The following is a 10,646-nucleotide window of genomic DNA, read 5'->3' on the forward strand; positions in this document are numbered from 1 at the left end:
GGAGGGTGGGGTGGGGTGAAGGCGATTATTTCAAATGGAAATTGAGCTGGACATATGTTAATAGCAAGTGTTAAATTGTAGACACAGGTAGCAATAAGACAAGGTTGCAACGATGGATGAATGACTCAAAAAGCAGTCCTCCATTTCTTGATCAGAAACTGCTCGACGTTTAAATGCCCCCGTTTAAATGACAGGTGAAAAATTTTAGGGGAGAGATGAAAATGCCCAAACTGATAACTTCTATTCAACTGACAACTCGCAAATGGCTTGTCGCCATTTTAACAGACAACTCATAAATGGCCCAAAACCTTACTAAAACGGACAATTTGACACAGGATTCTTCTAAAATGATAAATTCTTAATCTATGGGAGTGTAAACCGAGTATATGTAGAAGTTCTAAGGGCAAATTCAAAACGCCATTTGGAGAAATATCACATGCAAATTCTAGCATAACACGTGACGTTCAAATACCTAAAGAATAATAAATGAAATTAAACGTCACACTTATGACCTCAGGATGGGCATGCGCAAAAGATGTCAAGTAGAACAAGAAACTGCCAACCAGTTAGTCGCTTCAAAGAAAGTCGAACACATTTCCCCTCTATACCGGCGGGGAAAAAACATTCACAAAGAGAGACCCTTTGCATGAATGGGGCCTAACTTTCAATAACAATACTTAATACATCTTTAGCCTGGTACTGATGTTTCCAGACAAAGGATTTTTCACATGAATGTGAGGCTTAGGATGTATAAGTATTGTTATTCAAATTTAGGCGCAATTTATGCAAAGGGTCTTTCGCACTGTGACAAAATAACTGTGACTTCCTTTAACTCAATACTGTTAGCAGTGGTGTAAACAGCGGGTGAGACTATCGAAGTATTTGAACATTGAGCCAATTTAATCAAATACAGTCTAAACCCACAACTAACAATTTTTCTTATTGACTGCTTCCATTGAGCTTATCGTCATGGTAACGCAGTTGATTGACACCTCTCAGATGTTTAATGCTGCGGCCATGGCCTTAATGGCAGCAAATGTCTCCATTCCAGTTGGCATGATCTGATCGGCTGGCAGAAGAAACCCATATGTACCTTTGTCTCTCAATTCCAGTGCAAATGTATACGTCGTTCCCAAAGTTTTGTAAACCCAATCTTTTGTGCCTCCCGAATTTGCGTCTGAAAAGACAAACCACTATTATGCGGGTAAAAAAGGCTAGATTTACTACGTAAGTAAGTAAGCAAGCAAGCAAGTAAGCAAGGAAGGCTTTACTTAAAGAGGGTTTACACTAAATAGCCAAGGCTAACAACCTTGTGGTCCTCTATAATACTCATTACAATTTCGATGGCACCAAAAATTGAATTAAATAAAAAATACTATACATCTAAAGACAAGATATAACTATACATGTCCGAAATCTTAATTTACTATTATTATTATTATTATTATTATTATTATTATTATTGTTATTATTATGAAAAGCAAGATTAAATAATGGTTATATGCTATATTATTATATGGCTGTGACTCACAAGGACTGGGAAATACCGAATTCACGAATTTGATTGGCTGAAATCGATATTGAAAGCGGTCTAGATTTTTCCATCTAGACCGGAATCTAGAGCGGTTGCATTTTGCGGTGAAAAAGTTGCAAACTAAAATGCAAAAATGTTGACTATTTTGTTCTAATTAACAATTAGACCCGTTCGCCTCATGGGCTATTGACCCGTGGCCCTTGAGGGCGAAGGATCTAATTGTTTTAGTATCACCCAACTAGTCGGACAGAAAAGGCAATAATAAAGTTAGCAAATGCCAGTTGAAGAAATATTTATTTGGGAATAAAACAAAAGAAAGCGTCACGCTCGATTGTGCCAATTTCGCTACTCGACGACTATTACTAATAGTCCTCTAGTAGCGTAGCCAATGAAAATGCAGGATTTGCATTAGTCCACTAGTTGGGTGATACTAACAATATTTATTTATGGAAGCCCGATGAGATAAAAAAAAAAAAAGCCCGATGAGATAAAAAGTAAAGAGGACGAGCAAACTTTGGCAAAATTAAGTTCGGCTCATCGCCGTTCGCAAGCAAAATATCAGCTACTACAAACCCGTTACATTAAACGAATTAAATTGTTCTTGTTCGCCATATAATATACATCTTATTAACCGAGTTTAGTCGGTCTGTATGGGAGAATCTTGACCTCGGTCGTGTGTACAGACCTCACTGCGTTTGGTCTGTACTCACGACCTCGGTCAAGATTCTCCCATACAGACCTCCTGTTCGGTTAATAAGAGCTAATGAAAGATTCAAATGACCACGTACCAAATAGACCATATCCCATTTCATTTTTTCTTCATTTTCAAAACGAAATCTCATGCCCGGCTTTTCATGCGAAAACGAATTTTATTTTCAAGAAAATGACCGTACAGGTGAAGCAAAAGGCAAGTCGGAATTTCTGTAAGTGGCCTATATATTGTTGTTTAACTATAAGAAATAGAGTGTAAACTAAATTTTTGTCAGAAGGAAACGAATATTTACATATTGCAAACATGGGAATACAATCCTCTGGTTACGATTTGACTCCTGTGAGATACGCAAAAATTTCAAGCCACGACCACAAAACAAGGTCTTGGTACCTCATAGGGGTTCTTTTCAAAATTTCCGACGAGCACCCCCGTCCATTTTATATGGGAGTCCCCCGCCGGGGATATTTCTTGCTATCGCACTCAAATAAATACAATAAATGTAATTTTTATGAATAATTTTGCTACTCACAAATGATTATAGATGAAGGTCCAACTCTGTAAGTGGTCCTGTATCCGGCGTCATACAGCGCCTTCACAGCTATATTTGAGACACGTTCCTGATACGAATGAAAGAGATCAAATTAAAATATGCTCTTGCAACGTAGTCAACATGTTGAGAAGGTTTTACCCCCTTTTGTTTTCCTGTTGTACTTGGGGCAGCGTAGCGTGATCGATTTGACCATAGCGCAGGGATCTTACTGATGTGTCACTTACAAGAACTAACTTATTACATAGATATTCCGGGAATTGCCCATTTAGACATTTAAAGATAAGACGTAGCTTGTTAACATTAATTTCATCTTTTGTAATCGGAAAACTCGTCTAATGTTTTCTTTGGATTCCATACTCCAGACTACTCCGCCGTACAGGGACAAAGGCTTTATAGCTGCATCACTGCTTTACAGGAGCTCACTTACGGTATTCTGAGTTATTTTGGCCACATTCAAAATTACCTTTAAGGTGGAGGGACCCTGAAAATGATAATTTACTAAGATGGAAAAACACTAAGGAGATATAAATAAAGCATAAAGGAACAAGGATGGTAAAGGATGGAGAATTTGACACGGATTACAAACGACGAACTTGAAACTTTTAGGCTAAACTTTTCAAGATGCGGAAACCGTGACGTAGGTCCTTTAATCAAGAAAGACTCATCGCGGACGTGTTTTCCTTACAGGTTTTCTTTGCGTATAAAACCAAAACAGGTTTTAACCCGTTTCTTTAAAAAAAAAAATGCTTCACGTATTGGTGTTTAGCCCCAAAGTAGTAGAAATATCCTCAATTTGCATCCCTAAACGAGAACCGACAAGCGTCTGCGCGACTTTCGAAGTGGAGCATCGTGTCCCCAGAGACCGCGTTACTTTTGGTCAGCAACAAGAATCACGACTTCTAGTCAGACCCGATATTCTGAGCATGGGCAGAGTACTTGTTTTGTATTCCTAGCCAGTCAGGATTGTCACATTTGGTGGGAATTCCGTGAATCGAGGACTTCCGATGTGGAACCTGTCCAGAGGTCCCGATTCTTTAAAAGAAGGGCGGACTCTGGGGACGAGAATGGAGCCCCCGCGGCTTCCAAGCCCCTGAACAACTGCATTGGGCCAGATCTAAAACCCACCATCTCGTTGTAGTCCTTCGGTAATGTCCTTGTGTAGCCCCACGGAGTCATCCACAACTGGCTATAAGCATGAATATCCATGTAGCCAATCAGGTTATGTCGATTCTTGTAAAGATAACGAGCAACGTTCAACACTTCGATCTCAGAAAATGGACGTCTTCCGTGATAAGTGTCCATGCACGGATTGGAACTGGTGCCAACACCTGGTAACAATACAGATCACGTCTACGGTCTCAGAGGTTTTTAATATCGTAATTATTAGAGGTCTGGGACCTGGACTAAGAAAAAAAAGATCTTTAGCAGTAATTCACTCTGTATATACGTCATGAAAAGTAATAGCTAGTAACGCAATCGCTTTTCACTGCTGACGTTGACATTTAGAGATCTAGAAGGCTCTGTCGACGTCAGCAGCGGGAAGCTGTTGCTTTACTAACTATAATAGACACGTAAAGGAACAGTAAAAGGAACAGCAATCTTCTGTTTTCTTAGAGTCCAACAAAGACTGGGTTAGCACAAGCCTCCTCCTCCAAGGAACTCTACCGTCATGTAAGATAAATAAACCAAGAATGAAACGAGGGAGGAATGGTATCCACAGAGACCGTAGACCTCTATCCCAGTCTCCTCTCCCTTTGGTTACCTCCCCAGTGGGCGTTCCAGTTCCGATTGGGGTCTGTTCCAATACAAGAACTTGCTGGATTTGGTGATCTTGTCTTCCTCCACATACGATTCTGCAACCATTAAATAAAATATTTGCATTACTAAATAAATAAGACAAATTAGAATATTTAGTCCGGAAGCCACATCAGCCCTAGCTGGTTTTCATGCAGGTCTTCCATCCTGGTTGAATTGGAATTTGGAGTGTTGGGGTTTGTGGAGGGAAGAAAACCGGAGTACACGGAGAAAAACCCTCGGAGCAAGGCGAGAACCAGCAACAAACTCAACCCACACATGACACCAGGCCGGAATCGAACCGGGGCAACATTGGTGGGAGGCGGGAGCTCTCGCCACTGCGCCATCCCTGGTTCTCAAGTGCGAAGTCAGAATGGCTGGACATTGACCAAGCTCATCTCTTAGTATGTCTATGTGTTTGAGTTCATAATTACACAAATAAGAAAGAGGACAATTTCTAGCTATCTTGATCTCGGTCAATAAAGGATTCGTTATATGACAGCCTACAACGCAGGCTAGGTCCAGATATGATTTCTCAGTCAAATTTTCATGCCATCTGGTCGTTTGGCAGTGGTCTGGTGACCCAGACCAGACTCTACTGGACCGTGGCTAGTGAAAACAATAAAACTGGCCCGAAAATAAAAACGAGACTCACCCCGGTATGACTAAATTCATATCCATCCACATTGAACACTGGCATGATCACCCAGTCCATCTTATCCACCATGGCGGTGACAGATGCATCTTTGCCATAATTGTTAAGCATCTGTTGGTTACAATAAAGAATTGAGGCTAAGAAATAGAAAACATGTTCTCCGTATTTCTATCGAGTTTTAGTATAAATCTACTAGCGTTCTATCACGCATGCTGTTCTCTGATTGGCTACGGTAATCACTATCTATTCTGTGATAGATAGGGAGTATCGTAGCGGTGTATCCTTGCTAACAAAATGACGGCCGCTTCTTGGCGCTTTCGAAGTGTCTGTGAAGAGGATTTAGATAGAGTTTTGAATGACTAGTAGATTTATACTAAAACAATAGATTATTCGCTCCCTATTTCTATGCGATTTCGCTGCGTCCTCGCCAACTATCACGCGATAGAAATCTCGAGCTCATAATCTAATTGTTTAATAGAAACGCGAGTGGAATTTTGGATACGGGAACACGAGCCAACAGGCGAGAGTTTTCACAGCTGTTTTGAGTTCTCCCAAAACTGTCACGAGTAAACTGAAATTAACTGACAAAAGGCGCATAAATTGAATGACACAGATCAAACCCACTAGAGAATAGACTTAAATTTCATTAATGAACAAACCTGTTTTATTAGGAAAACCCTGTTTTGTTAGGGAACAAATCTGTTTTTTTTTATCAAAGAAAAAACCTATTTTATTAGAGAACAAAACTGTCTTATTTTAGAACTGGTTTTCTTAGAACTGGTTTTCTTAGAAGACAAATCTGTTTTATTAGAGAACAAACCTGTTTTATTAGATAATAAACCTGTTTTATGAGAGAACGAACCTGTTTTCCTTAGAGATTAAACCTGTTTTAAGAGAGAACAAACCTGTTTTATTAGAGAAAAAAACCATTCTTATTAGAGAGCAAGCCTGTTTTCCTTAAAGAATAAACCTGTTTTATCAAGGAACAAACCTGTCGTATCATGATCATACAAGTAGCAGGAGTCACCCACTCTCTAGCGTGAATTCCACAGTTGATAAAAAAGACTTTCCTTCCAGCCCCTGGATTGGATGAGATCTGAAATTGAAGAGTAAATAAGTGAGCGAGCAAGCAGGCAAGCAAGCAAGCAAGCAAGCAACAAGGCTAGTATCCATAGGGGCATGGAGAGAAATCGAGAATTTTATGCGTTCCACTGAATTGTTTTTAACACAGAATACATAACTCTGTGTGACGTAATTTACAATCTAATAAAAAAGATTACAGAAGTATGAGGTTCGTATTTTCGCAAGGAAATCATTAAGTCCATTTAGCACCTTCAAAGGAACGTCCCTTCCATTTCAAAAAGAAATAAGGCTATTTTGTAATAAGTGCGCCTTATTCTAGGAAGCGTCACTTTTAGAACAGGTCCCCCTGTTTCATGATTGGAGCCCAGCTAACACGGTTTAGTTAATTTTTGAGTTGAGGACAATTTCTTTTTCTAGATTGTAGCTGATTGAAGGGCATGAGGGGAGATATATCACGAATTATAGACAAATTTTACAACAAAAATTTCTTTGGACTGACTGTCACAAGTATGTTTTCGGTTTTTCAAGGCCCTGTTTATTTTTTTAATTTTTGAATTCGGTTTAAACCCATTTTTCCTCGACTGACATCATTACGTAATTTCCCTTGCTTGGCGTCCCAGAATTTGACATGCGTTTCTTGTTTTCCCGCGCTTTGCACGGGATACATAATATTCCCGCGCACTTGAGAACTTCGACATGATTGGATCTCTACATTTCTATTCGTGTTGGTGCTTGCGATTAAAGAAAACTTTCTGAGAACACCACTATATCATTAGACTACAAGGAAATACCTTAAGGGCCGAAAGTGTCCTTCCTTCGTATGATTTTCCGATGTCCACTACCATTTTCGCCAGGTGTGGATAAGCAGATGCAAGACGTTGCATTTCGTTTTCAATCTACAAAAAACATAGGTCCGGAATGGATATAAAATTGCCTAATAAGCTTCTTGACAGTCAGTAGGGTAAAACGAAGGAGGCTTTTAGTTCTATAGACTGTCAGAAAAGTCCTTCGTCTTGTTAATCACTGATGAACGACTAGAAACATGCACTATTATTTAAGATACAGGAAGCAGGTCAAAATTAGTCATCATCGAAAGTTTCAGCATGTAACGTTAGTTAAAAGCCTCCTCACCAGAAATTTCAAATTTATATACTTATTTGTCATTTTTCATTATATGCCTCTAATAGTTATGAAATACAAATTCTCTTTTAGTAATAAAAGTGGAACTATTTAACTTAAGGTTTGATTCATGGTTAAGATAAAAATATAGCAGTATACCAGAGAATATTCTTACGAAATAAATCAGCCATATTTTCACATAAAAAAAGAAATCCCATGTAAGAAGGTCGGGGATGCTCGTAGTCTTGCTTAGGGATTTAAATCACGGATTCTGGTCCCACTTTGTGTGTTCAGGACGAAACGCCACCATTTTTAGCTGTCAAGGTATCTTTTAGGGTTCACTCGAAGAAACAGTAATGAAAAAAATGCCCTTATTTCCGTTTTTAGGCTTGATTTCGGGCGGTCTATCTAGTATGGTCTACTAGCACAGGCTCCTTTCCTGATGAGCGGCTGGTAATCGATGCTATTCCGTTTTAAGTGCTTTCTTTTAGGGATCAAATAAAGCTCGACCCAGGCCCAGATTGGTCTCCTTAAGCAGTTTAATTCAAATTTTCCGATGAGCATCTCCGCTCTTTTCATAAAGGAATCCCCCCTCGGGTATTCAGTAACGAAATCTTACCTGTGCCAAACGATTGTAGCGTTGATAATCAAATCCCACAGCACGGGCGGTCCTTGGAGGTGGGTTCTCTTTGTCCATCAAGCCTTGTACATCCGGGATCAAAATAGTAAATATAATCCCTTGACTATTCAACAGCTTAGCGAGTCCTGGATAATTTGAGGCTTTCACGTGAATATCAACGCCGCCCCCAACATGGGAGGGGTGGGTCCAGAAGTCCAGGTCCAACTAAAAACGTCAACAAAAAAATTCGTATAAATGATAATAGTAATGATAATAATGATAATAATGATAATAATGATAATAACGATAATAATGATAATAATGCTAATTATTATATGGAGAAGAGTGTTTTACTGGGAACTAAACCACTCGTAGATTCCATACGCCACTTCATCCGGGACCCGAGTGGCGTATTTTCCGTATGTCACCTTTGTGAGTGTCGTATCGTTCAATGACTTCACGATTCCCGCCTTTTGCTTTTGTTGAATTGGTTTCTTCATATAATAAAAAGAACATTACATGTAATATCTATTTATAATCATCATCATCATCATAAACATATAACTACATTTACCTTCTTGTATCCATCATCTTGAATGCCAGAATTTTTTTGGACGTCAGAAAATCGTCAAAATTGATCACAATAAGTCAATAATAATATTAATGAAAGGAACTAATTAAAGGAAGCTAAGGTGAATTAATCCAAGTTGGAAACATCATGTCGGGTGATCAAACCTTCGCGCACCAACTCTTCTTCATCAATGAATCTTAGAAAGAGCGCTACTTACGTCATCATTGTCTTCAAGTCTTGCAAGAAATTGTAGTTGATCTTTATTTGTTGGAGTTGCACGGACAACGCGGTCCCTAAAAAACAAACAAACAAACAAACAAACAAACAAATAAGTAAGCAAACCTTGTAATGTAGATGATAGGCAATCTGAAGGCGTTACCTTGATTTTATTCAACAACTTCCATTGTTGAATTTAATTTTTAACTCCAAAGGCAAATACATCGTGTTTGATCAGTTTACTCTAAAACAACAAGAGGCCTTCGAAGTATTAATACAAATTGAATGGCCTATTGAAAAAAGCCTTTGCGGAATAAGCAAAAAGGTTACGGATGAATCTTCAAGTACCAAGAGGCTCAAACGTTGCAGTGAGATGATGATTTCGAAGATTTAGATTATCAGTGAGGCTTGGGAAACGTCGAGATTTCAAATCTTTGGCTAGCAACAACTTAGCAGGGGTGCTTTAGAAAGCCTTGAAGGTCCGACAGCCGAACTGAAAGATTTTGAACAGAATCACACGTCACTATGGACCACAATGCAACATGTAGCAGAGCGTATACTGAAAAGCTTCTCTTGATGGATAAGGATATACAATTAAGAAATTTTGGTGGAATTATAGTTCTGAATTAATAGATCAGCCCTCAACAAATTGAAAAGAAATTAAACTGATCGATCAAATAGTCAACCTTAGTACTCAATCTTCGATTTAAGGCAGTTGCTCGGATTCGAATTCAAACCTAATGTGTTTAAAGATCGTTATGAGAACGCTGGAAGCTAGATCCTTAATCAAATCATCAAGATATATATTTCAGGAAGCCTGAGTACCAAGAGGAACAAGCCAGCAAACAATAGGCTAATGTTTTTGAGTTTACAACTTTTACTCTGATCTCTATCGACTTCTGTATTGACAGAAACATTTTGCTGTAAAACTGTATCTCAATACATCTTACTTACTTACCCTTTGAAGTTTGCAGGTTCCTCGCACAGGCATTTCGCAAGAATGCTGTACAGAAAGGCGAAAATCAAAGCGCAATGCATTTTGAATGTAGATTCAGAGCGCAACAAAGTGCAACAAACTGAAAGAGTACCACCTTTTTTGCCTCAATTGAACTGAAAAGGGGTTAGTTCCTCATGCTTTCAATCACGCGCAGCTAAAAGCAAACACGCTAAAGAATCATATTTTGATTTCTTTTGTTTTTCAACGTCTCCATTAGCACTGCAGGAGTTTATGTCGTATCTTGTCTGCCAAATCACAACCACAGATGAATGCCTGAATGCTCTTCAAACAAAAGATGTTTGTTTAGTTGGAGCTGATCCCAGTGCTGTTCAATAAACCAGATTCGTTGATATTTAAGTAGCTGTTTCATTCATACCCGCACTTCTAAAAGGAATGGTTTCACTGCGCGGTGCATGTGCAATTAGCAACGTTAGCCCTTTTGATTCCACTGTTTAGAAACAATCCAAAGAGAGCTGAAGACTTTTGCGGGAAATTGTTTTTTTTGGAAATTTCGCGGTCAGGGACGAAAGTTTAGCGATAGTGGTGATCATGTCTTCATTAGAATTCGTTTTGCATTCATTTCCTTTGTTTATGAACCAATCAGATGCGACTAGATAACTCGTGTGTGTATCCATAGCAACACCTGCGCCCGTGAGTGAATGCGATGTTCCATAAAAAACTAGACATTTTCTGTGTAAATTCGTCCTTACATTCGGCGATATGTGGGCATCAATTATTTTGATTACGTAAATGTAGTCCGTGATTACTGAACTACATGTGGCTCAGGAAGAGAGCA

General features: G+C 38.9%; 1 protein-coding gene across 1 annotated transcript; it reads right to left on the reverse strand.

Annotated features, from left to right (window-relative positions):
• Positions 1-879: 879 nt before the first annotated feature.
• On the reverse strand, positions 880-9,982 carry LOC110059474 (carboxypeptidase B-like). Its single transcript, XM_020766166.2, has 10 exons — positions 9,812-9,982; positions 8,855-8,930; positions 8,067-8,291; positions 7,120-7,224; positions 6,237-6,341; positions 5,246-5,356; positions 4,559-4,649; positions 3,922-4,124; positions 2,776-2,863; positions 880-1,177 (listed from the first exon to the last, which is right to left on the reverse strand). The coding sequence occupies exons 1-10, from the start codon at positions 9,889-9,891 to the stop codon at positions 996-998; spliced, it is 1,266 nt and encodes a 421-aa protein (XP_020621825.2). The 5' UTR covers positions 9,892-9,982; the 3' UTR covers positions 880-995.
• Positions 9,983-10,646: the final 664 nt, after the last annotated feature.

Source organism: Orbicella faveolata, unplaced genomic scaffold, assembly GCF_042242905.1.
Source record: "Orbicella faveolata isolate gen_17 unplaced genomic scaffold, um_ofav_v1 contig_4, whole genome shotgun sequence".
Taxonomy (NCBI): domain Eukaryota; kingdom Metazoa; phylum Cnidaria; class Anthozoa; order Scleractinia; family Merulinidae; genus Orbicella; species Orbicella faveolata.